This window comes from Esox lucius, chromosome 7 (assembly GCF_011004845.1).
Source record: "Esox lucius isolate fEsoLuc1 chromosome 7, fEsoLuc1.pri, whole genome shotgun sequence".
NCBI classification, from domain to species: Eukaryota; Metazoa; Chordata; class Actinopteri; order Esociformes; family Esocidae; genus Esox; species Esox lucius.
Genome location: NC_047575.1, coordinates 22,374,236 through 22,401,062, shown reverse-complemented (window position 1 = coordinate 22,401,062; position 26,827 = coordinate 22,374,236). Strand labels below are relative to the sequence as shown.

General features: G+C 41.3%; 1 protein-coding gene across 5 annotated transcripts in view; it reads right to left on the bottom strand.

Annotated features, from left to right (window-relative positions):
* Positions 1–26,603, bottom strand: part of gdpd5a (glycerophosphodiester phosphodiesterase domain containing 5a) — a 35,432-nt gene extending 8,829 nt beyond the window's left edge. For 2 of the 5 annotated variants that reach the window (XM_010870665.5, XM_013134378.4), the window contains exons 1-3: positions 26,219–26,578; positions 14,344–14,521; positions 3,650–3,753 (exon numbers count right to left, since the gene is read on the bottom strand). In XM_010870665.5, the coding sequence (XP_010868967.1) occupies positions 3,650–3,753; positions 14,344–14,463 (224 nt within the window). In that variant the 5' untranslated portion in view covers positions 14,464–14,521; positions 26,219–26,578. Of the gene's footprint in view, positions 1–3,649; positions 3,754–14,343; positions 14,522–24,326; positions 24,428–26,203 lie in introns of those variants that run through there. The other 3 variants (XM_034293468.1, XM_013134377.4, XM_020047772.3) reach the window with 3 other exon arrangements.
* Positions 26,604–26,827: the final 224 nt, after the last annotated feature.

The following is a 26,827-nucleotide window of genomic DNA, read 5'->3' as shown; positions in this document are numbered from 1 at the left end:
GACGATACTTTAACAAAAATGAGCAGCATGATCGAGTTGCCAGAAAGAAGCCTTTACAATATGCCCGACAACACCTTGACACGCCTCACAGCTTCTGGCACAGTGTAATTTGGAGTGATGAGACCAAAATAGAGATTTATGTTCACAACCATAAGAGCTATGTTTGGAGAGGGGTCAACAAGGCCTATAGTGAACAGAAAACCATCCCCACTGTGAAGCATGGTGGTGGCTCACTGATGTTTGGGGGTTGTGAGCTCTAAAGGCACAGGGAATCTTGTGGAAATTGAGGGCAAGGTGAATGCAGCCTGTTATCAGAGAATACGGGCAGACAATTTGCGTTCTTCTGCACGAAAGCTGTGCATGGGATGCTCTTGGACTTTCCAGCCCGACAATTACCCTAAGCACAAGGCCAAATTGACCCTCCAGTGGTTACAGCAGAAAAATGTGAAAGTTCTGGAGTGGCCGTCACAGTCGCCTGACCATAATATCACAGAGCCACTCTGGGGAGATATCAAACGTGCAATTCATGCAAGACGACCAAAGACTTTGCATGATCTGGAGGCATTTTGCCAAAGACAATTGGGCAGCAATACCACCTGCAAGAATTCGGGGCCTCATTTTTTTCTTTGTTGCCATGTTTTGTTTTATTATTGTGCCATTCTGTTTTGACCAGTGGTGTCGTTAGGCCTGGGGGTCCGGGGCTATAGCCCCAGATCTTTTATGAATAGGATCTCAAATTGACCCAAAAAAAATAATATATATAAAAATAACCACTGATCTATTTATCTAGAAATCCGATTGAGCATTATGACAATATACGTGGCAACCATGAAAAGTCTAAACCAATTTAAGGACAAATCTAAAACAGTCCATTTACTACCATTCATTTGCAGAATAATGGATAGAATAAGAATAGGGTAATAAATTAATCTTTAACAACGTGTAGGCCGCTAGCGTGTACATCGACATTTTCCGCATGTACATTCAAAACCCTGTACTTTCTGCACGGGCAGGGGGGTGGGCTAAGCCCCGAATGTATTGTGATCCTAGCGATGCCTCTGGTTGTGACCAACAGTTGAATGTGAATCTGTTGGTCACAAGTGTTTTGTCTGCTCACTCGTGTTTTCTTTACAAATGGTACATATTTTGCCAATTCTCCAAGGGTATGCAAACGTTTGAGCACAACCGTATATCTGGTGAAAACTAAAAACTACATTACACACAGTAGGAATCTATATGAACGGTCAAGGATAATAGCAGCAATGGGAGAGTTTTGAGATGCTTTGGTGCCTCAGGACTTGGATGACCTGCCATCACTGAAGCAACCACAAATTCTTCTCTGCATCAGAACATTCTAAAGGAGAATATCTGGCCACCTGTTTATGAGCTGAAGCTAAAGTACACCCGGCTCATGCAACAATACAATGATGACCAGAAGTATAAAAACTACAAAGTAAAAGTACTTCACTAGTACTTGGTTGTGTTCACCAGGTAACTTCCTTATTGACACCCAAATAAACTCCCTTTACCTGGTCTTTGTACATTTATACCTCTGTTAAAAACTTTAAGTGTAGTGTCATAACATGGTCATACCACTTGTCGTAACATGGCCATGACACTGTAATGACATATGTATTTAGAAATATTGAAAATATGAAGTCACCTACGCATGTCTGTCAAAAAAGTTACCATTCTGTAACATCAGTCGCCTTATCAACAGTATTTTTGTTACATTTCATTATGAATGCTATATATCAACATCATTATCCATGAAGTGATGTCAGATATTTGCCTCCCCCAATGCTTTGTTTCTCATGACTGGGAAGCCAGCAGTAAATTTCAGGAGCAGGACAAGACATCCACTATGTGACCAATAAGGGCATGTACAGCTAGGAGATTTGGTTTGATTATGGTCATAATGCTTCTTTTGTATTTTCCTCAACTGTATTTTCTTAGATCAAGTAAAGTGACACAGGATGGCCATTAAGCTATCATGGCATTATTATAAACTGTATTTTCTCAGTTCAAGTAAACTGACATTCTATGTTTAGTTATTTATTTACAAGATAAAATGACTTAACGGTTATGGCACATGACTTTCTATAGCATAAAAAAATCTACACTAACAACAATTGCATGACTACCATGGTCTAATTTTGTCTAAAGTGAAGTTATAACACATATATACACTGCTTAAAAAAAAATTAAGGGAACACTTAAATCACACATTGGATCTCGATAAACAAAATATATTAAAGATCAAAATCTTTACTGTACATTGCGTAATTTGTTGAGAACATAATGACGTAATAACAGTAAATGGAAACCAAAATCACCAACAGATTGAGGGCTGGATTAACACTCACACAAAATTCAAAGTAAGCAATTGAAATCACAGGCTGTTCCAACTTGCGTCAATTTCATCACGGCAACTCACAACGTGACTCAGTAGTGTTTATGGCCCGCTGGTGCAAGTATGCACTGCCGACAATGTCTGGGCGTTCTCCTGATGAGACAGCGCATGGCGTCCTGGGGGGTGTCCTCCCAGACCTGGATCAGGGCATCAGTGAACTCCTGGACAGTCTGTGGCACTTGGCATTATCGCTAAATAATGTCCTAGAGATTCTCAATTGGATTCAGGTCTGTCACATGTGCTCAGTGTGAACCTGCTCTCATCTGTGAAGAGAACGTGCGCCAATGGCGGACCTGCCAATCCTCCCATTCTCTGACGAATGCTAACCGAGCTGCACAGTGCTGGGCTTTGAGCACAGGTCCCACTAGAGGATGTTGGGCCCTCATGCCACCCTTACGCAGAAACACGCACACCCGTATCCCACTGGAGGTCACTTTGTAGGGCTCTGGCAGTGCTCCTCCTGTTTCTCCTCAAATAAAGGAGTAGATACTGGTCCTACTGCAGGTTTGATGCCCTTCAACGGCCCTGTCCAGCTTTCCTCATGTAACAACCTGTCTCCTGGTATCTCCTCCATGCTCTTGAGGTTGTACGGGGAGACACAGGAGAGAGCAATTGTCTGTGCCAACTACCTGAAAAACCATTCCCTTTTTGGGGGTTGTCTTGCTGTAGCCTCTCCAGTGCACCTGTTGTCACTTTCATTTGCACCAAAACAGGTGACTTTGATTCACAACCACTTATGCTTTCTCCCTGGACAGAATGATATCCCTGTAGTTTAATGGACGTTGGTGTTATACTGTGATGATTACATCTTCCCTTATTTATTTTTTTGAGCAGCAGGGGAAACTTTAAATGTTATTTAGTTAGGGTTTCAACATTCTCAATCGGATTGAGATGAAGACTTCGACTGACCCATGCTAAGAAAAGTTTTTTTTTTTTTATTGAGCCACACTAATGTCACTTTGTTTTGAATGGTAATTGATGTGTTGAATGGTGATTGATTGTTTCAGTGTTTTAAAATGTACTATCAAACAGAACAAAAGGTCAATGTACCATTTGTAAATCCTTAATAGGATAGAAACATTTTATGCCACAATGTAGGGGCCTCAAAACTAAATCTTGCTATGGGCAAGCAGCTAAGGGACTTTGGCTTGGATGGAGGAACAACAAAACAATACATGCAACCCGACCAAAAGCTAAACAAAGACAATTTGAAAACCGTGCGACATTCACACTTACCAGTTGAATTGATTGTAGTCATTGTGGGCCTCCAACCAGAAGTAAGCCCAGAAAAGCAGTAGGAAGAAGGTACTGCACAAGATGATGAACCAAGCACACTCCCACTGGTGAACACACAACACAAAGAATGAGACATTAACTTTTTCGAACATTTTTACATACTGTTAAATTAATTTGCATTCATTAAAATTCATACAAAGTCAAAAATAACTAACTTAAAGAATTCCAAAACACAACCTATTTAATGAAAGGTTTAAGACAGTATTCCCATTTCTCTGGGGAAGGAATGTGGTACAACCTTATTAGTTCAACACACTGTAACCTTAATTCACTGAAAATTCCAGAGAAACCAAAGGGTCATGTGCAATCACTTTGCCGCATTGACACTCGGGCCTCTAACGAACGACGATACGCAATGAGCCAGACCGGAAGCCGTGGCGACCAAAGCCTTCCCAAGGAATGAGGTGGCTAGAGCACAGATCTTTGCCAGTGTCAGAATTAAATTATCCAGGACCTTGCCACTCTCCTAGTAGAATGGCCACACACTCTGCCAGACAACACATGCTCTTTATGGTTTTATGCCATGGAAGTAACCTTCACCATCCAATATGAGCGGTACAGCTTAGAGTTGAGTCCAGCAGCTACGTTGGACAGCATAACTAAGCCAGAGTTGAAATGACTGGGAAGTTATGTTGCCCATAAACAAATGCACACTCCATATCATAGCCAAAAAGATGAGTACTCCCAGTCTGTTGATATAAGCAACCACCGTCAAGCAGGGAGTCCAAACAGACTAGTGGCCACAGGCTCAAGGCAGATATCTGGAGCACTCAATCCAGGTGACGGGATGGGTCAAGCGCTTGGAGTTAATCCAGTGCTGGCATCCACTGCAGTCCGGGGGAGTCAGCAGCTGTTATAGACACCATGACTCAGAACGGCACAGACCTGCCTAGATGAAATTGGGCAAAACAAAGTGGAAAGCATTCCACCCTGGTTTTGTGTTAAATACAAATGATTCTCAACCAATCTACTATAACTCTGGGTCTAGAAAAGAAATGTGATAATACGGAGTCATCGAGAATTTCACCTCATTCACCAGAAATCCTAGAGACTAGGACTGCAGCTGCCAAGTGTTGCAAGACTTGCTGCTCAGTCGTCTCTGTCAGTGGTCTCTGTCAGTGGTCTCTGTCAGTGGTCTCTGTCAGTGGTCTCTGTCAGTGGTATCTGGCAGAACCTATTGTCCAAAAACATCAGACCCTTTGCTTTGACACTTGAAATTGAGCTCAGGGGCATCCTGTTTCCATAGGCCATCCTTGAGATGTTTCTACTACTAGAGGTCAACCTGTGGTGAATTCATTTGTCCGAACGTGATTTGGAAAGAAACATACATGTATAAATAAGGTCCCACAGTTGACAGTGCATGTCAGAGGAAAAAACACATTGTTCCAGTAATTTGGGTATTTTCCCAGATTGTGTTTGACATGCAACAGCCCCGTCTTGATACTCTTCAGAGCAGAGATAGAAAGCACTTGTAGATGATCAATTGACAGTAAATTGGTATACTTTGAATTATTTAGAAATGACTTTGTAATGCTCCCAGAGCATTAAAAAAAAAATCATTATGATGGCCTCGGATGGTTATTTTCATGTTGGCATTATCTCTTCCCACACAGCCATTTGATTAAACAAGGCAATAGGTTGGCTGGCAATTGCAGACAGAGACCCAAACTACACCGTGATGGAAGTGTTATGGATGGAATTTATATGTATAGGGCTTGATTGAGGGATTGATTGAGAGATTTTTTTTAATTTCTGTAAGCAGGAAATCTGCTGGTGTGCCATCATCACTATACTGTTTTTGTTTTCCTTTTTGTGGAGGATGGACCCTATGAATTTGAAAGATTTTGCTGAAAACTGACAGCTGAGCAGTCAATAGACACTTCTACTGTTTTGTGCCAGGATGTTTTGATTGCACCAGACCAACACCAGGTTGACCTCTCCATGGTAAATAGACTCTTTGACAGTGATTTCGAGAGGCTTTTTTTCAATGCTTCCTTTCCTAGTAAACAAAGTGATAATCTGCTTTTCCAAAGAACACACACAAGTGTGAGGCAGACTGAACAATTTGGACAAGGTGAACAAGGTGCTTTGTCAACCATATAAACACATTTTTGACAACATCTGAACTCAAGTGTATGTTGTTTGGTGGCAATTTACACCCTGTAGGCACTTACTACAACAAATGAGATGAATAACCAAATAAATAAGGATCACACTTACTACCCTGTTGATGAGGATTACAGTTTTTCAACACTTTCAACATATCTTTGATGAAATGGGGTGTTGTTGAAATCTAAAGCAAGGGTATGAATACTTCCAGACGCAACTGCAAGGATAGTCACAAAGGAATTTAGTCTACACTGGGTCTATTTCAGACAATCCTGTTGACAGGAATGTCAACGAGGATACAGGAAGTCTGTCTTTAGTAGAGTGCAGATCATGGAGGAGTCTCAGTACCAGTGGACAACTCATTCATTGTCACCCAGTTGATGATGTCTAATCCTGACCTTCTTCCAATCCCATCATTTACTCATCCAGATTGTGTCTTGGCTTCCTTCGCTTTCCCACAGTAAGGTCTTCATCTCCTGCTAATTCTAACTCTGATAAACACTGCCACTCTGCTACCACACAGTTACATCTACTGGGAAGAACACTGATAGTAATCATGAAGCACGGTAGTAATCATGATAGTAATCATGAACCTCCCAGTGAAATCTCCTCAAGACAAATCTCACTTTGGTATGATGTAGTAATACGCTCACTTAGTTTGAACTGGCAAGCTTAATGTAATAGCACACATGCAAGGTTTTTCCAGGTTTTCTTTGCTCTAAAAATCACTTGTTTCAAGAGGGAAAAAAGTCAACAATGCTCAATCCATATCAGGAGACTTATAAAAGTATTAAAGAAAAAAATCACATAATTACATTTTTAATTAATCACCTATTATGTTTAATACATTTTGGAATAACATTTAATTGGACTTTAATCCCTGCATTCCATGATTCCATCCTTTTTTCCCATGTTTAACAATCAATTAATCAAGTTGTACATTAAGTCAATGGCACTGGTGTTACATAACTTTTTCCAATAAGTGTATAGAATAAGAATACAAATATTGTGTACAAAACTAGATTTTGGTCAAAGTTCTGACAGGATTTGGAACAGGACAAATATATGTTTATGGCACTGTCCACCAACCATTCTTTAATTTACATCTTATTTCGGAAAGATTGAAATCATTAATTGCAGAAACAGTGAACTGTGCAAAGATGGCAATATATCAGGCCACATGTGTCCTATGGATTTTAACATAAGTGTGTGATATTTCATGAAAATACGTACATTAGCAAATGTTGTTTTATTTGTGTCTTAAGAAAGAAATTAATTTACACCTTATGACTAAGGTAAGAACCAATGCGTCCACCTACTGCTGGCAATGTTAACCGTAATGCATGAGCTGGTGTATTAGTCATGTGCAGAAACATTTCTAGGCATTTCATTTCTTAGTTCTTGGCTCGATGAGCAGGATAGAGGTAATCTGTTTCTAAGAAATACCAGCCTACCATTCAAAAGTAGTACCACTAAGTACCAAGCAATTATATATAAACACCGGAAGGTCAAGCAAGGACTGTGGAAGAACTATTCTCAATGGCCAAGTCAATACCAGAACGATAACTTCATGCCGCTCTACCCCAGCAATGTGGAGGAGCAAGACAGCCAGTAGAAGAAGTTACAACCATCGGCACCCATTCATTCATACCAAAACACCACCTGGAGGCCATCCCAAAGACAATGCAGCCACTCCAGGAGAGTGGTTTGTGGTTCCACTTCCTGTAAAACCCCCACCAGGGCCTTCCCGGTATAAAACACCATCCATACCCTGTGACACCCTCCATTCACCCAAATTACTTTTACATTAAGATTATAGCTGCGATAATGCAAATATTTCACAACAAGCAAAGATGTCTCTGTTATACCTATAATCGAGTGAACAAATGCTTTTACGTGTTCTAGTGGCATAGGACACTTGGCCTTAGGAGATAACTAGATAACAGCTAGTTAAATTGGCATTCTAGCAAACATGATGACATGCGGTTTTGAATTCCCATTTTTAAAGCCTATCCTGGTCATAGTATAACTATAACTGAACTAAAAAAAGCTTTTTGTGTACGTGGTGCCGGAGGCTAGTGGCGCCAGACAGAGACACAAGGGTATCTTAGCAGCTAGATAGATAGAAAAAACCTGAATAGATGGAAAAAACCTGAATAAATGAGTCAAGGAAAATGAGGATGCAGATGCTTTCATACAGTATACAAGTAAGCAATTAACTTCTTATCATGCTCTGTCTGTATTTACAAACCCGATTCCAAAAAAGTTGGACACTGTACAAATTGTGAGTAAAGAAGGAATGGAATAATTTACAAATCTCATATAGATATAGATAACATATCGAATGTTGAAAGTGAGACATTTTGTAATTTCATGCCAAATATTGGCTCATTTTGGATTTCATGGGAGCTACACATTCCCAAAAAGTTTGGACAGGTAGCAATAAGAGGCCGGAAAAGTTAAATGTACACATAAGGAACAGCTGGAGGACCAATTAGCAACTAATTATGTCAATTGGCAACATGATTGGGTATAAAAAGAGCCTCTCAGAGTGGCAGTGTCTCTCAGAAGTCAAGATGGGCAGAGGATCACCAATTCCCCCAATGCTGTGGCGAAAAATAGTGGAGCAATATCAGAAAGGAGTTTCTCAGAGAAAGATTGCAAAGAGTTTGAAGTTATCATCATCATCTACAGTGCATAATATCTTCCAAAGATTCAGAGAATCTGGAACAATCTCTCTGCGTAAGGGTCAAGGCCGGAAAACCTTACTGGATGCCCGTGATCTTCGGGCCCTCAGACGGCATTGCATCACATACAGGAATGATACTGTAATGGAAATCACAACATGGGCTCAGGAATACTTCCAGAAAACATTGTTGGTGAACACAATCCACCGTGCCATTCGCCGTTGCCAGCTGAAACTCTATAGGTCAAAAAAGAAGCCGTATCTAAACAGGATCCAGAAGCACAGGAAAATTTTGGAAAACTGGGACACCATGTCATCCAGACCAAAGAGGACAAGGACAACCCAAGTTGTTATCAGCACTCAGTTCAGAAGCCTGCATCTCTGATAGTATGGGGTTGCATGAGTGCGTGTGGCATGGGCAGCCTACACATCTGGAAAGGCACCATCAATGTTGACAGTTATATCCAAGTTCTAGAACAACATATGCTCCCATCCAGAAGTCGTCTCTTTCAGGGAAGACCTTGCATTTTCCAACATGACAATGCCAGACCACATACTGCATCAATTACAATGTCATGGCTGCATAGAAGAAGGATCCGGATACTGAAATGGCCAGCCTGCAGTCCAGATCTTTCACCCCATAGAAAACATTCGGCGCATCATAAAGAGGAAGGTGCGACAAAGAAGACCTAAGACAGTTGAGCAACTAGAAGCCTGTATTAGACAAGAATGGGACAACATTCCAATTCATAAACTTGAGCAACTTGTCTCCTCAGTCCCCAGACGTATGCAGTCTGTTATAAAAAGAAGAGGGGATGCCACACAGTGGTAAACATGTCCAAACTAAACATGGAGAAGCTGCTTTTAGCAGTAATGCTGCATACAACTGGAATAACCAACCAGAAGATCTTAGATGTGCCCCAAACGTATATATTTTTTTAATCCAGGTTAAAAACACTTCTCTTTTCACGCGCCTATGACTGACTATGATTTGTCCCCCCATACATCACTGTAAACATAACTATGTAATTTAAATAATATTAATAACACACAATGAAAGCACTTGCGCTGATTATAGACACTTAATAGTGCGTTTTTATGTTTCAAAAGATGGTGACCCCCAACCTTTGCCTCACAATGGTTTTATCCATTGCGCACCTTCCCCCACCCCAATGTATATTTAAGTTACATTTATTCATTAATGTTGCGATGTATCCAGTCAACATTTGGACTGCAAAAGATGGCCTATAGCACATTTCTTATAAAGAGTATCCGTCAACCATCAAGTAGTGAATTCCACTTATAAGAGCTGATGGGGCCTTCGGCTTTGGTGGTAGCTTGCTGGCAACAGCTCCTTGACCCGTGTGCATGCTAATATAAAGAAAATACTTCCACAGAACTCCACATAGTTAAGAATAACAAAATGTATGGTGTTTATTCCACTTGCTTCACAGTTAACAGAGCATGTTAAAGAAATCTTTTTAGACAAAGTAATTTTTAGACAAAGACAAAGTAATTCCTGCATATAACTAATGCAACAACAGTAAGAAAACTGTGTTGCTTCGCTGTTTGAAACCCCAGACACCAACTTTGTTACAGCAGAACACACAGCTATTAAGTCCAATCACCACCTATCTTAAAGTGATGGTAACTTAATATGAAAGATATTTTTTAGCAATCATACATCAATCATAGTCTCCTACCATTGCAGAAAAATGTCAGAAATTATGATGAAAATAATTGGACAACAATTTATACCCAGTATTTAGTATATACGGTAGTGATACTCTTTACTGTGCACTCATACCCAATATAAAACAATCGCACACCTCTACAGGTGCTTTGGCTCCCAAACCACTGTATGCATTGTAATTTCATGTAATTGTCCCCTCAAAAGTTGATATCAGATTTTTGTCCCTGCTTGGGTGTCTCTTGCATAGTCTGTTCAGTACTTTCTAAATCTTAAAATGTTGTTCTTTCAACATCTGTATATATGCACTGAACAAAATTATAAACGCAACACTTGTTTTTGCCCCCATTTATCCTGAGCTGAACTCAAAGATCTAAGAATTTCTCTATGTACACAAAATGCCTATTTCTCTCAAATATTGTTCACAAATCTGTCCAAATCTCTATTAGTGAGCATTTCTCCTTTGCCGAGATAATCCATACACCTCATAGGTGCGGCATATCAAGATGCCTTAGGCTGGCCACAATAAAGGCCACTCTAAAATGTGCTGTTTCATCACACAACACAATGCCAAAGATGTTGCAAGTTTCGAGCGAGTGTGCAATTGGCATTGAGCGTCCTTGTTTGCAGCACTTTATATAACTGGGCAGTTGTGTACATTGTGTAACAAAACTATGGTCAGTTTGGACCATGGCGGTTTGCTATCTACGGTAACATGCAGCAGTTCTGACTCCTACAACTCGCTCAATTGACAGATTATTTAACCCATTCTTAAATCAAGTTCAGAATAAACCGAGATGTTTGTCCCAAATACAGTGTTTTACATTTCTATTTAAGACCAGCTTATTGCTGATCACCCACTCTATAAGTGACTGAAGCTAATGGTTGTAGTTATTTATTTTCTGTTGTAGCTGGCATGTATAATGCTGAGTCATCAGCATTCATAGACACACAGGCTTTACTGAGGGTCATTGGAAGGTCATTAGTAAATACACAAAACAAAAAAGATAACTCACCCCACTCAACCTGTTTTACATTAGAGAGGCTCCAATGAAAAAAATAACTTTGCATTAGAAAGTTTACTCTGATCATAACCTTCTGCTGAAAAAAAACAATTTAATGACACTATCTGCAATAATATTGACAATGAAATCAAAAGCTACAATCAAGTCTAAAATATAATATTTTTTACCAGAGTAATATATAATAGTAATATTTTCAAAAGGAGTACAGATTAGCAACATACTCATCACTGTCCATTCTGCTAAGCAAAGAAATACACTACAAGCATGAACAAATGTAATATTATGTAGTTTATAGTTATGCAATATCTCTGAAGCCAAACTAGGACAGAGGTCATGTCGGCAGGCACACACAAACACATGCACACAAACACAATACTGCTTGTGTAGGTCTACCAATCCCTAGTCTTACGAGGCCAAACCTCCAAATCTTGTCAGGAGTGGTCTATGAGGCTAACCATTTCCTAATTCATCATTACCACGATATGTTATTCAGCATGGTGCTCAGTAAATGTCATATGAAGAGATTAAAAATGTTCTGTAGACATTTAAGCTAAACCAAATAAGCACATATTCCACTTTTAGGCCTCAATCCATGTAGGTATATAGAAATTATGGGTAATGACAATTCAGTGGATCTGGTGGTTATAGATGTTTTACTTCTTAATGGGCCATAAACTGTTCTCGGTTAATTACACTTCAGTGAAACAACATGTCTTTGATCTTCCAAATGTCCTAATACCTAGCCTTTTCACAGTCTGTACCATATAGTAGATGAAAGGACACAAAATGGGAGGTCTCTCTATACAGTTAGGTCTGGAAATATTTGGACACTGACACAATTTTCATAATTTTGGCTCGGTATGCCACCACAATGGATTTGAAATGAAACAACCGAGATGTGATTGAAGTGCAGACTTTCAGCTTTAATTCAAGGGTTTGAACAAAAATACCATATGAAATGTTTAGGAATTGCAACCATTTTCATACACAGTCTATTTCAGGGGCTCAAAGGTAATTGGACAAATTAAAATAATAAATAAAAAGTAAATGTTTAATACTTTGTTGAGAATCCTTTGCAGGCAATGACTGCTTGATGTCCGGAACGCATGGACATCGCCAAACACTTGGTTTCCTCCTTTGTGATGCTTTGCCAGGCCGTTACTGCAGCTGCTATCAGTTGTTGTTTTTTCGTGGGTCTTTCTTCCTTAAGTTTTGTCTCCAGCAATTGAAATGCATGCTCAATTGGGTTGAGATCAGGTGATTGCAGATTATTCCACTTCTTTGCCTTAAAAAAACCCCTGGGTTGCTTTTACAGTATGTTTTGGGTCAAAATCCATCTGTAAAGTGAAGCTTCACTGAATTTGGATGAATCTGAGCAGACAATATATCCCTACATACTTCAGAATTCATCCGGCTGCTTCTGTCTCCCATCACATTACCAAAAAACACTTGTGACCCAGTGCCATTGGAAGCCATGCATGCCCATGCCCCCTCTGCAGTATTTTACAGATGTGGTGTGCTTCAGGTCATGAATCATTCCAAGCCTTCTCCATCCTTTTTTCTTCCCATCATTCTGGTACAGGTTGATCTTAGTTTCATCTGTCCAAAAAACGCTGTTTCAGAAATGGCCTGGATTTTTTGCGCCTAGTAGTGAACCCTCTGTACTTGCTCTCTTGAAGTCTTCTCTTTATAGTAGACTTGGATAATGATATGTCTACCTCCTGGAGAGTGTTCTTCACTTGGCTGGATGGTGTGAAGGGGTTTTTCTTTACCATTGATAGAATCCTACGATCATCCAACCACTGTAGTCTTCCATGGACGTCCAGGCCTTTTTGTGTTGCAGAGCTCACCAGTTATTTTCACCAAACTGTTGATTTGGCCACTCCTAATGTTCCTGCTATTTTGTTTGACCGCATGTGGTGGGTTCACAGCAACAGCTTCCAAATGTGAACTCCAGAACTTTTACCTGCTTAATTGATGAAAAAATAACAGGAAGGAATAGCCCACATCTGTCCATGAAACAGCTTTTGAATCAATTGTCCAATTACTTTTGGTCCCTTGAAAAAGAGGGGGCTACATATTGAAGAGCTGTAATTCCTAAACTCTTCCACCAATTTGGATGTGAATACTCTCAAATTGAAGCTGAGAGACTGCACTTTAAGTTCATATTCATTATTTAACTGCAATGTAAAAAGAATGTAAACAAATAAAAATGTTAAAAAAGAAAACTGTACTTTTCTGGCAGCTGGGGTGCATTTTCTCCCCAAAAAAGTATCCCTTTTATTGCTGTCATCAAAAGATTTCAAAAATTTGTTCTTCAAGTTTAATGCATTTATACATCAGCTATTTGTATTTTGATGACTCACGCCTTACCAACTACTACCAGACACAATGTTAGCAGAAATATGCTAAAGTCAGAGAACCAAAAGTATATCACATAAAGCAGCAAATCACACCAAATAGAATTGTCTTCTTTTCCATGGTTGGCACACAAATACAACCATAATGCCCAAAAAACATTCCCCAAAAAAGGGAATGTACATAAAGAACAAGACAGCAAAAAAGCTTCATATCAATTACAACAAACATAAACATTAACAAAATAAACTGCCACAAAGCATGCTGGGATATCAATAATAAAACATAAATACTCCATATTTAGAGATTTTTCTTTTTGCAAACTGTGAATCAAAGTTTGTGGAAAAACAGATAATTATTGTGTTTCCTGATAAAATACTTTACCAGTTATTTTACAGGACAAATGTTGAATGAAGGTTTTAATTTGAAATGTAAACATAATTTTACTGTCATTCTGAAATACAGAGTATTACATGAACATTTTAAAGTAAATTACAATAAAATAACATTTATTTTTTACAGTGTGTAGCTTGAATTCATTTTGGTAAACAGCCAAAATAACAACACTTGTTTCAGTGTTCAATTATTTCCAGACCTAACTTGCATATCACTCCTTTCCATATTAAGTTCACTGATTTGTGGATTGAGGATTTGAGTAGTCCTCTGCAATATGTACAGGCATGTTGCCAATAGGCGGAACGCACAAATACAGAATTTGTCTACAACAGAAAAATGTTGTGATATTTGCAGAGGTTTTGTCTCTCACCTTGGAGCTGTCATCATGGGAACGCTGATAGCGTTTCCAGCGACACCCATAGATCCCAGTGAGGAAGGACAAGCAAAGCTGCTTTTCATAGACCTGCTGCAAGGGTTGGTGCTTCACCATGCTCCTTCAGCCTCGGTTTGCCACTGGTCCGCTAGCATCCCCCACCAAACAGGGAACCCTGAGGGAGAAGAAATAGTCAGAAATATTATTATATATTAATATATTATTATATTTCAAGAATATAAAAGTACTTTCCAGAGGTCTCCTGTACCTCAGTTGGTAGAGCAGTGTTTCCCAATCCTGGTCCTTGGGACCCCAGGGGGTACACATCCCCAAGGGGTACACATCCCTAGCACTCACACCCCTAATTCAAATTAAAGACCTAATGATAGGTTGATTACGGCAACCAAATGGTAAGTGGTAGAGAAAACATTTTAATCAGGTGGGTGAGTGGGAAAAAACTAAAATGTTAACACCTTGGGGCCCCCAGGACCAGGATTGGGAAACAGTGCGGTAGAGCATTGCGCTTGCAACACCAGAAGTTGTAGGTTTGATTCCCATGGATGACCAGAATAAAAATTTATGAAATCACTATTGTTCACTCCGGATAAGGGTGCCAGCTAAATTACTAAAATGTAGTAATTAATTACCATTTCCAGTCCAGCATCAGTAAAATAACTTTATTGTGATTGTTGTCAGGAATTACAGAAACCCAACAAAATCTAAATAATTGTCATGAATATTCTTGCAAAAACATCCCATTCATCTCATTCTTCAAATATTAGTTGTCTTGGTTGTATTTAAAACGTTCCTTTGGCAAAAATAGTTTTTCCATAACCCTTTGGAGAATAGTTGGATACTTATGTTACTTTGTCATCCGTTTTATTATTCTATGGTTAAATACTTAATTTTATAGCAATTTACACAGAAGTACAACAGCAACATAAAGTAAAAACAATAAATTGCACCATGACCCATGTCATGGCATGGGCATGCATGCATTTGTTTTTTGACTTGCAATTCAAAGACAGCTTGAAATGAATGCTGCAAGTCTTGTTTTGTTATAGGAAGCAGCAACATCCCCATTGCTGTACTTATAACTCACTAATTAGCAAGAAATATCAACAAATGTGCGGCACGTACAGCATTTCTTTGATCATAGCTCTGTTCTAAAATGAGCTTGGGCCACTCCAGTCTGCTTGCTGTCTCCGTCCCACCGAGGGTTTGCTCAAAAGATGTATAAATAGAAACAAGCGTGTGTGTAAGCGTCTATGTGTACAGTATGGGGACAATAAACATTACAAGTTAGGTTTAGGGTTACACCAAGTGTTTTTACACAGCTATAGGGTTCTAAAGCTGTCTTTAACTGGATGTCAAAGATCTTTTATCTTAGGCCATATTTTCTGACTACAGTAGCTCTATACCTTAAAAATTGCATTGTCTTGAATTATCTTCTTCACTGGATTTCTCTAAATGTATAATTATCAAAAACACAGGTGAGCTTATCAGTGGCCCATATTCTAAATGCCAACATCCAAGTTGCTTGATGAGTATTCTTGTAAGTGTTATCACCTCAATATCTGTGTTTTGAGTGTAAGAACTGCAAAGGATTGATTTTGTTTTGACAACATGGTGATCATTGTGGTTTACAAAGACGGTTGTGTGTAGGACTACAAAAAAAGGTTTAATGAAACAGAAATAGTAACGCTTGTGGGTCATCAGCACAGTGCTTTTTAAATGAGAAACCATTTATTTAGTGTTAACATTATCAAATACAAAAGTTGTTATTAAAGACCAACAACATTGTGCTCTAAAATGTCCTAATACTTGACACAGTCCACAATGCCATAAATCTTAACAAGGTTCCGTGACCTGTGGATGCACAGCCACCCCACAACATCACATAACCACCACCATACTTGTTTTTTGTTTCTGCACAATCATCTCTTTTTACACTAAACACGTAATTGCGCCGAAAAAGCACTACTTTTGTGATCACAGAATTCAGTTCCAATGACCTTAATTAAACTCCAGGGCCTCATGTCTTGATGATAGCAGATGCTTCCATTTGGCAAGGCATCCAAATTGCTTGTTGGCAGTAGGGATGCAACAGTACACGATATGTTATCGAACCGTTCGGTACGCCCCTTACAGTTCAATACGCACACGTGAACCATAGAGTTATGTAATGCCAGTGATTTTCCTATAATTTCCAAAACATGCTTATACACGCACATTGCAGATTCAGACCCACAGAACCAGATGTGCAGCTTCTGAACAAGTAAGGCAGGCAACTGCTTGGGGCCCCAGGCCGTTAGGGGTCTTCTGAGGGCTGACAAGTTTGCTCCACAACAAAGTCTTAAAATGTGGCAATCGTAGGGACCGCAATCCCCTCCCCCTTAAGCTCTTATGTCCATCAAAATTTAGAGTATGTCCTGTATGTATGTCGGATGTCCTGTACGTATTTTTTCATAATTGACGTACATGTGCTTTCGCAAGGCAATAAGGTTGGAAGCAGGGAGATTATTTTGGCAGTCTCTAGAGAACCTGCTTCCTACGACCAAAGTGCATATTGCTACCGGGACATCAATTCCAAAAATGCTGCTTGGAGCAGGCTTGCTACTAGTTATAACTGCGCAGTTGAATGAGATACTATAATTGTGGAATATAGGTGCTGGTGATTCAGCTAAGTTAGAGCAGAATGGTTCGCATTGTAGTTATACAATGATAGCTGACTTTTGTTGTTAGCTATCTGCAGCACTTAATTAGTTTTTTGAATTGGTTAGGTACTGTAGCCACATTTTGCTTGACCAATGATTTTACATTGTAAATAATATAACATTTGATAAACCTGCCATTTTTTTATTAGTTGGCTATGGTCATGCTATGTGCAACACTTTGCCACATACTCCTTTCATTGGGAACTTCCGTCTTACCACCACAAGTTGAAAATATTGAATGCATGCGTTACACCAAACACACAGCAATGGGCTTCACAACCGCTTCCGCATTCAACTTAATGCTGCTCCTACATTTCCGGTTGTGCCTCTCCGTTATTAAAATAATGGTACTCTTTAATTCAAGGTGTTTACAAGAGTTGCCTAAAATGAACAATGTCAATCGTATTTGCAAGATGATTTGCAAGGCTCCAGCTAGCAAGTTGGAGAAATGATTTAAGATGTATGTATCGACATACATAAATTATTACGTAGTCATTTTCATGAAATGACATCCAGTGAAGCTGGTTCGGGGACTGCACAGTAGTCATGTTCCAGACTAATGATAAATCTCAAATTGCATCCTAAAAGTACGTACTGTTTAGTATATAGTAAGCTAGTATTCCCATATTAGGACCGATTGGGACATACTACCTGTCATACAACTGTGTCTCAACATTAGATCGTCACTCATTAACATAACGGCAAGTTTGAATATTTAGCTAGACACCATCAAGCATGGTGACTAACGTTTCTTATGAAGTTGAATGACTTATTAGCCAGTAATTGGCCTACTAGAGTCTTACTACTTGGAATAGTCATAGGAATTGAGCAATTGCGAGTGAGACTGAAGACGAACTTTACACTGCTATTTCATTTCATGCCACAACAACGTTATTTTTTCCTTCATTCGTCAATGACATTGATTCACTAACTAGGTGACGATAACTGACCTTTTCATCAGGTATAAAGGGAGAATTGTGGAAAGCCCTCCTCTTTTACTGCGCAATTATTGGAATCAGGTGTACTAAACTAGAGTTGGCGAGAAAATCTAGAGTACATCTCCAGGAACAGAGCTGGGCAGCCCTGACCTAGCTGGTCTTTGGTGAAATGCCTGCTACATCATTTAGATTGGACTGTAATACAGTGAAATACACCGGCATATTTGCACCACCCACTGCTTCTTCAGCTCAACGTCAAGCTGGAAGTAATGTATACTAATAACCCCATTGATGTGAATTGATGCGGTGCACAGAGGTACAGAGCAATGTTCTGAATATTTCTTTACCTATTTCTTAAAAAATACATTATTAAATATATTTTTCTGTGTCACAATAGTTTATTTATCTAGCTAAACATGCCCCGTCAGACGAATATATACAACTAACACGTGCCGGAAACAGGCGAGCGGTATTACTGTAAAGGGGAAGCACGTCACCACTATCAGTGCAAGTAATCCATGCAGCATTGCATTTGAAACGTACCTTTTCCAATTGCTTTATTGGTGATTAATGATTTCTGGCGCAACATAGCGAGTTTGATGGTGAACATCAGGCGTTAAATAACCAATAGACGATTTGCAATGTCAGAGGGAAACCTCCTTTAAGGTGCACCATAGGGTATCTGCTGGTTTCAGGAAGTTAAATTAAAGACGTTTTGAGGCTTTTCTCTGCATTTCTGTGTTTCTCACACTTCATATGGGATTCCACAAAATTAATCCCAATTAATGTGCCAAATTTGAATGACTTCTTTCAACAAAAGAAAAATATGTCTTCCCAATTTCAACCACAAAGCAAAGTTGGTGTTGTCCAACAATTTCTGATTGAATTTTCAAATCGTTAGTTACCGGGACTCAGGGCATATAACGTTAGTTACTAGGAATGTAACTCCGGTTACATGAGTGGAGCGGAGACCCCTAGAGGGGCTTTAGCACCTAGTGGTTTACCCTGGCCACGTCCACGGTCGTACTGAAAACTCATTATGCAATATGTGACAGGCACGCCTGCCCCAATATAGGACCCGTGAGGCCAGAGAACGCCCTCCTGAGTTAATTCAGCATAACACGTAGGACGGCAGGGCAACAGGTCTAGGGGGCTCCGCTCCACTCCACTCATATAGCTGGAGTTACATTCCTGGTAACTAACTTTATATGTCGTAGAGCTCCGCCCCCTAGAGGGGTTTTAGCTCCTAGTGGTTCACGGTGGAACGAGCGAGCCAAAGATGTACTCCCTGCCGGACCACCAGTAAGGCTCGCAGGGTCCAGTAGAACCCTTCCCCTAAAACTCCAAGACAAAACATCCTCGATAACTGACAAGGTCAGAAAGGGATGATCAAATGCGTTAATGATGGAATCCCCCTTCAGAGCAGGCACATGAACACATATCCTTTCTCCCTGGGGTGGCCTGTTTAGCTAAAGCGAAAGGGAAACGTATCCGTTCCACATAAGCACAACAAAAAACATTCATGCACCACACATCAAGAGATGAGGGGCATGGGAATACAAAAAACTAAATGAGGAATGCCCCAAGGAGGAGCCAAACCCACACCAAGTGTATTGGTTGGCAGTGACAATACCCATGAACCAAGCAGGCTAAAGGATTCTGTACTGTTATGGAAAAGGTAGAATCAAGGCAAAATTCAGAGATCTAGGGCGGCAGCATTGAGAACCGACTGAACATGGGATGACGGAGACACGTCCAGTAAATAGAAACGCACGAACGTTGAAGGCGATGACCACGATGACAAAGCGCAAATGTCATCCACCCTGACCCTGTGGAAAAGGGCAGAGGAGGCAGCAACACCGAGCGTGGAGTGTGCATCGAGACCCTCTGGAACAACAGATCCAGATACCCCATAGGCCAAAGTGATGCAGTCGCAAAGCCAGTGGGAGAGACGCTGCTTAGAAAGCGGACGAACCAACCGGGAATGCGAATAGCAAATAAACAGCCAAAGAGTCATTCTGATAGACCTGGTGCGCTCTGCGTAAAGGGCGAGAGCGCGTACCGGGCATATTCCAGCGAGAGGAATACAATTTGGACGTAGACGCTGCCCTAGCAGCCTGGATGGTGCGGACAAACCTCTATTCAGAAGCCTGTCCTGCTCAGGAGCCAGACCCTGAGAGTTCTTGACAGCGTTGAAGGGTGTAGAATCCAGCTCTCCGCTTGGGGCAGTGCATCCTGTCTGAGCGGAACCGATCCCGGGCAGTCCCCCTGCAACTGGATCATCTCTGGATTCCAGATAGCCGCAGGGCGATCGGGTGCCACCAGGATGACTCGAAGCCCTTCCGTCTTGATCCGAGCCAGCAGACGCGCTATGCAGCACTGCGGGGGAAACGAGTAAAGGAGGCCCCGAGGCCAGGGGTGGTTCGCGAATGCGTCCACCCCCAGAGGGGGCGATTCATCCGGGACAGGGAAAACCATAGGTGACAGTGTGAGTTCTGTCTGGACGCGAATAGGTCCACCCTGGGCTTCCCCAAACCTCTGCCAGATGAGAGAGACGATGTCTGGGGGGAGACGCTACTCGTCGTGATGAAGGCCACCACGAGACACCATGTCCGCTCCCACATTTAGACGGCCCGGAAACTGAGTCGCAGTCAGGGAGCGGAGGTGGGCATGCACCCATAGCCAAAGACGTGTCGCAGATCGGTGAGAGCAGGAGAGCTGATCCCCCCTTGGCGAGTGATGTATGCGACCGTAGCCCGGTTGTCCGAGCGAACCAGGACATTGCGGCCCTTGACTAGGTCCGAGAAGTGCGTCTGCACCAATAAGACCGTGTCCAGTTCCAGCAGGTTGATGTGGCGAAGGCCGGGAGGCCACATGCCTCCAACAGCCTGACCCCGGCACACACCGCCCCATCCGTGGAGAGAGGCGTCTGTGAAAACCTGAACACATTCTGACACCCTGCCCAGAGGAGTGCCCTGAAAGATCACCAAAGGGTCCCTCCAATAGTCCAGGTCCCCTCGTAGGTGAGCTGGCAGAGACAAAGTCCGATTTTGATGATGTACTGGGTCGACCCGCTGGCGAGTGAACCAGGCCTGTAGGCTGGGCATGTGCAGTAGGCCCAAAGGGACTACCATGTGCGCTGCGACCATCATACCCAACAGAAACATGATGGCTTGAACCAGGCGCCTGCAGGGCGGCTGGCACAGGTTGAGGGCAGAGAGCAGAAATGCGTGCCCTCAACGTGCGTGTGTCCATGACCAGACCCAGGTAAGAAACCTGCTGGGCTGGCCTCGGCACGCTCTTCTTCCATTTCACAGTGAGACATAATCGCGTGAGAAGGGACACCACTCGGACAGTGTGTATACTGGCCAATTCCAGAGAAGCCCCCACGGTAACATCTGTAACATCAAGTGAACTCTCAGGAGAGAGAGGAACCCGACATTTGCATACGCAAACGTTTCACTGATGGCGAGTGAATGTAAACACAGACATACCGGGACTGGCAGGCAGCGGAATAAGAGATGCCTCTGAACCCGCTAGCTGGCACTGCCATCAGAAGAGGCGGCAGCCGAAGAGGCGGCAGCAGAGACTTGGCGGCGCTGACGTCACTTAGCAGAGGAGCCCGGGCGATGAGCAGAGGATCGTGAGACCGAGTGGGTAGAGCAGCTAGCCAGGAGGAGGTAGTGAGATAATTCCTTCTGTCCCTCGTCTGCCTTCTTGAAGGAAGCTATGGCAGCATGAATGGCATCGCCGAATAAGCCCCCCTGGGAGAGAGGTGCGTTCAGTAGGGGTGCGCGATCGGCGTCGCGTATGGAGGATAAAGACAGCCACAGGTGAAGGTGTCAGACCACAAAAGAAGCCACTGTGCGTCCGGCACAAACCGTCTGGGCCTGGTTAAGGTGGAGGATAGCCTTCAGATTAGCCGCTACCTCTTAGAAGTTACGTGACGACAGAGTAGGTGAATGGTCTAAAATATGGAAGGCCGCTGACGCGAGGAGGGCAACGTTGTTCGCCGCGGCCAGGGCCTGTGATCCCAGGACATAAACGTTATCCCATAGCTGCCCCGTGTAGCGGTCCTTGGTGGATGGCAAAGCAGGCTTCTTCCCCGACCAGCCCAAGGAAGGCAGGAAATGCACGGCCAGCTCGGGCTCTAAAGGAGGGATGGCCGAGCTGATGGGAGTTTGCCTACCATAGACCGTGGTGAAGGGTGGCGGAAGCTGGAGCGGACCAGGAACCCTCGGCGAAGGTTTTAAAACCACGGACCTTAGGCGCAGGGGAGTCCACTGGTTTAACACATTCTGCCCAGGACCTGAAGGACGTGTCGGAAGGTTCCTTCGGCGCAGGCAGAGGGGGCAGGGGCAGCTGAATACGTAGAGCTGCCCTCACAATCATGCCCGCAAACTCCACGCGGAGAGAGGGCGGGCGGAGAGAAGCAGCAGATGAGAGGTCGTCCTCCGGTTCTCCCCGGAGAGAGGGAGAAACGTAAGAAGGGTAAACTAAGTAGTCTGCAAGCATTGCTTAGCAACTGTCGGCTACCTGAGTGGAAAACTTTCTAACACGGTAAAGTCATTCCTATCGTTACCGTGACTCACAAACCGCATCACGTACCAAACAGCGGGCCCACTGTACCGTTGCGTCCCTAGTAAACAATAGATCCAAGTGTTCAGATATTACAAAGCGCATAGGTGAATCAATATTCAGGAAGTGGAAACTGCATCTCACTACACAGGTACTGCCAAGAAAAGTCTGTCCATCAAAAAATCTGTGTTCAAACAAGAGGGAGACTTGGGACTATCACAGAGAGACCAACAAACTCTACAAAACTACAGAGTGGCTGGGAGTGGAGTAATTGTGCACCATTCAACCATGCCCAGAGCTCTGTCTAACACTGGCATGCATTGGCATGTGGCAAGAAAGAAGCCATTAGTCAAACAGTAAAATCTGAAAACACATCTGGAGTTTGCCAGAGAGCATTAGTGACACAGCTGCAATGTGGGAAAAGGTTAAAATTGAAGGAATAATGGATAGAGCAAAGTGCACGGAGATACAAAATAACCTGTTTCAGTCCACAAAAAACTCACCTTTCAGCAGGACCATGATCACCAGCACAAGGCCAATGCAACATTGGAGCGTCTCTAAGAAAAGGTTAATATCCTATAGTAAATTTGTCAAAGTCCTGATCTTAATCCCTTTGGCATTATTTGAAAATTGCATCCCACAAGCACTGTCCAACCAACCGGGACAACCTGGAGCAATTGTACATGAAAGAGGAATGGGCCAAAATCAGTCCAATCACTGTGTGCAAATCTGGTGCATACCAAATGACTGGAAGCAACATACTTCCCAACATGAAACCAATATCAAGTTTCAATGCACCATTTTTTATTAAGTAAACTGAGAAATGTTCAATTTTTTTCTGAGCTTGTTTGCTAATCTTTACCAAGGGAGCCAGTTGTTGTAGAGAGCACTGTATATTTTGTTATTGCTGTAGGACTGAACTGCATCATCCAGTCTCTGGCAAGTCATCCTATGGCAAACCATCCCTCTGAGAGTCAAGGCCATGTCTAACTGGACAGAAAAAACTAATCAATATCCTTGCAATTCAATCCATCACACTCAACTCTAACCTCAGCATCCAGAACTAAATCCGCTGAGGCAGTCATAGGAGTACACAAAATCACGTGAGGCACTTCAAACATTCAACAAAAGTATTGATTACAGTATGTAAAACAGAGCACTACTACTCTATTATGTTTCACCCTCTCTTCTAGAGAGTGAAACACAATAGCTTTCATAGCTGTGGATTAAAAGTGCATGTCTACACACATTCAACTTATCCAGTTCATTGTCTGGGAACACTAAAACAAACCAACCAGTCTTCCTACAGTAAACAAACTCCACAGGACAGGACAATACTGGCCTAATGTGACAATAGCCTACACAGACTGAAATGGCAAAATCTAAGATCTATATTGAAACAGTATGGAATCCATATTAAACAAAAACATTCAACATCAGTAATATTACAACATTGAGTTGTCACATATGTGAATAACGGGGGGAAAAACTAGACTGAAATGTTCAAATCCCCCTGTGACCTCAGTTAAGTAGGGGGATTTTTCTGACCATTATTGCATTGACAGCAAATGAATCTAGCTTAATGTACTAAAATTTCACTCAAATCTATTACCATGCAAGACTAGGCAAGAAAGCACAAAATACTGACCGGTTCTTTTACTCACACCAACGAACCTGGAGTGTGTCAGTGTACTTCAATTCAATGAATAGCTGTCAGATGACAAGAGCTGTGACAAGAGCATATTACCTTGATAATGTTCGAAAGTGACCATTGCATTTCCCTCATTACTTTCCAATTCCAATTTTCAGAATAGAGATTTCGAAAGTATGATTGAAAATGTGCAGCAGTTTGATCTCCTCAGCTCAGCTGTGTTTGTGTACAACTACTGTGTCAGGTCCACAGTTTCCATGACGCTGGGGCCAGCTCACTATCAGCCTTTCATAGATCGAGCCAAAAAGGAAAACACACCACCAGTTTTTAGCCTAATAGAGTATATTATGATTTTAAAGCCATTGCTGCACTTCTACAGCAATTATCCACAGATAGACAGTACAATATATATTACATTATTATACATTCTAGCAATTATTCTACACAATAAATTTCAAAGGACGTTACGTTTGATTGTGTCAATTATTGTCTGATATAGACGAGTGACAAATCAAATTAAAGGAAAAACCTTAATAAATAATGATGGTGCTTACATACTTGTGTACCGTATTATACAATAATGCAATTATCATCCTATCATGCTCAGTGGCATGTATAAAAATGCTGAGCAGGCCCAGGTTTTCCTACTTACAAAGCATGTAGATGTCTGTGATTTTTTTTAATCATAGGTACACTTAAACTGTGAGAGACGGAATCTAAAACAAAAATCCATAAAATCACATTGTATGATTTTTATATAATTAATTTGCATTTTATTGCATCTGCATGATAGCAGTGTTCTGGAGTTGGCCCCTCAGACAAAAGCAGATGTGAAAATTCCAGGGATCAGCAGAATCACATATAATAATCCTCAGATTCTATGAATGAATGCCTATCAGAAGGCCTTTATCGATCCCTGACATTTATCCAGGTTCCTACATCACTCGTTCATTCACTCATGAATAATGAGTTTTCATTATATAAATGTACTCATTAGCTTCTCATCAAATTGATGGCAGGGCATTTTACATTTACTGCCAGTGCACTCATCATCGTTAAAATGGTTCAGATATGACCCATATGTCTAATCAAGCACTGATGAGACGGCTGGTGCCATAATATCCTTTGCTGACACTGTGTTATGTCCCTGACTTTATCAGGCGGTGGAAGTATAATGACCTGGTTAAGACAGTCCAGAAGTATCTATTCAAACACAAATCACATTTTTATTTTCTCTTATATTAATCTTCAAAAAGGAAACCAAACCAGAGGACCAAAAAATAGCAACCCAGGGATGTTTCTTGCCAAGGTACCAAATTAATAAATGTCTTTATTTGAATTTAACTGTTAGTCTTTGGCATGGGAGATATGTATTGGGAAAAACTTCACATGAAGTTGCCCTTCTGCAATATGTAACTATGGTAACCATAATATAATTACTCAGCTGTCTGCCTACACCATAATTGCAGAAGTGCTGCATAAAACAATAATTAAACTAGAATTACAGTAACAATCACAGCTTTCAGCCATTATGCAAGTGCATTTCTTCAGAATTTACATTTTAAAACACAATCCTAATGTGCTGTCATTTTGTTCAGGTCATAAAACATCAAACAACATCGGTGACGTAGCAGGCTATATGAACACCACTTTTACAACTATTGGCAGAAATCATACAGAAATTCCATGATCCATGTTAAACTTGAGCAACTTCATTTTAAGTGTGACCGGATGATTAAGGCTAATGAGACATTAGACATTTTACAGTGAGGTACTCGCGGTCTTCTATAAAACTGTCCAGTTCCGTTGCCAATTAACACGCTTTCATATGAACAATGAATCCATATAACAACATACCCAGTTAAACCAAATTTAAATAACAGTGTAGTCACCATGGTTTTATGCAGGTAATACACAGGAGTCTATGTGACAGTGATCGGATTACATGCAGCGTAATCCTTTAATTTGCTCACAATGTCAACACTCACCTTCCTTCCACGACTGTATTTTCTTCTCCAAAGCAAATGTCATAAAAACAGTCCCTGTCTATCAAAGCTAAATCCCCATTGCCGTGATATTTTACCAATACCTGCTTCCTCTAAAGTTTTTACAAATTCGTCCGATTTCAAGTAAGTTTCTGGTTTTAAGTTGTCGGCAAACCATCTAATGTATCAACTTAACCCACATCTATACCACAATGTTAACTATATTTTAAACAATGACTGTAGTTAATATTCCAAAACTCCCCAAAAATTACTTGCAGAAATCAGAGTCACGGAAGGTTTAATTTACGCACTTCGCAGTACAGGACAACCGTAATCCGGTCGACACCGTGTGGGTGGAGCTGTGATTTAGACCTACCCTCCGTCCTTCTCCAGTTCACCATAGCCTAGAGCGTGCAATAAACATAGAGATGGATAGACGATTAACTTGGATATGACGCATTTCTGAAATGACATCGCCCTGAATGGTTTATATCATTTTAAAGTAGTGCATTGGCGTAGTTTTATATAGGGACTGTAGGGACAGGTCCCTACCAAAGCCACGGAAGCTCGAATTGTCCCTACCAAAAAATTTTGTTTTTGAATTATAATTCA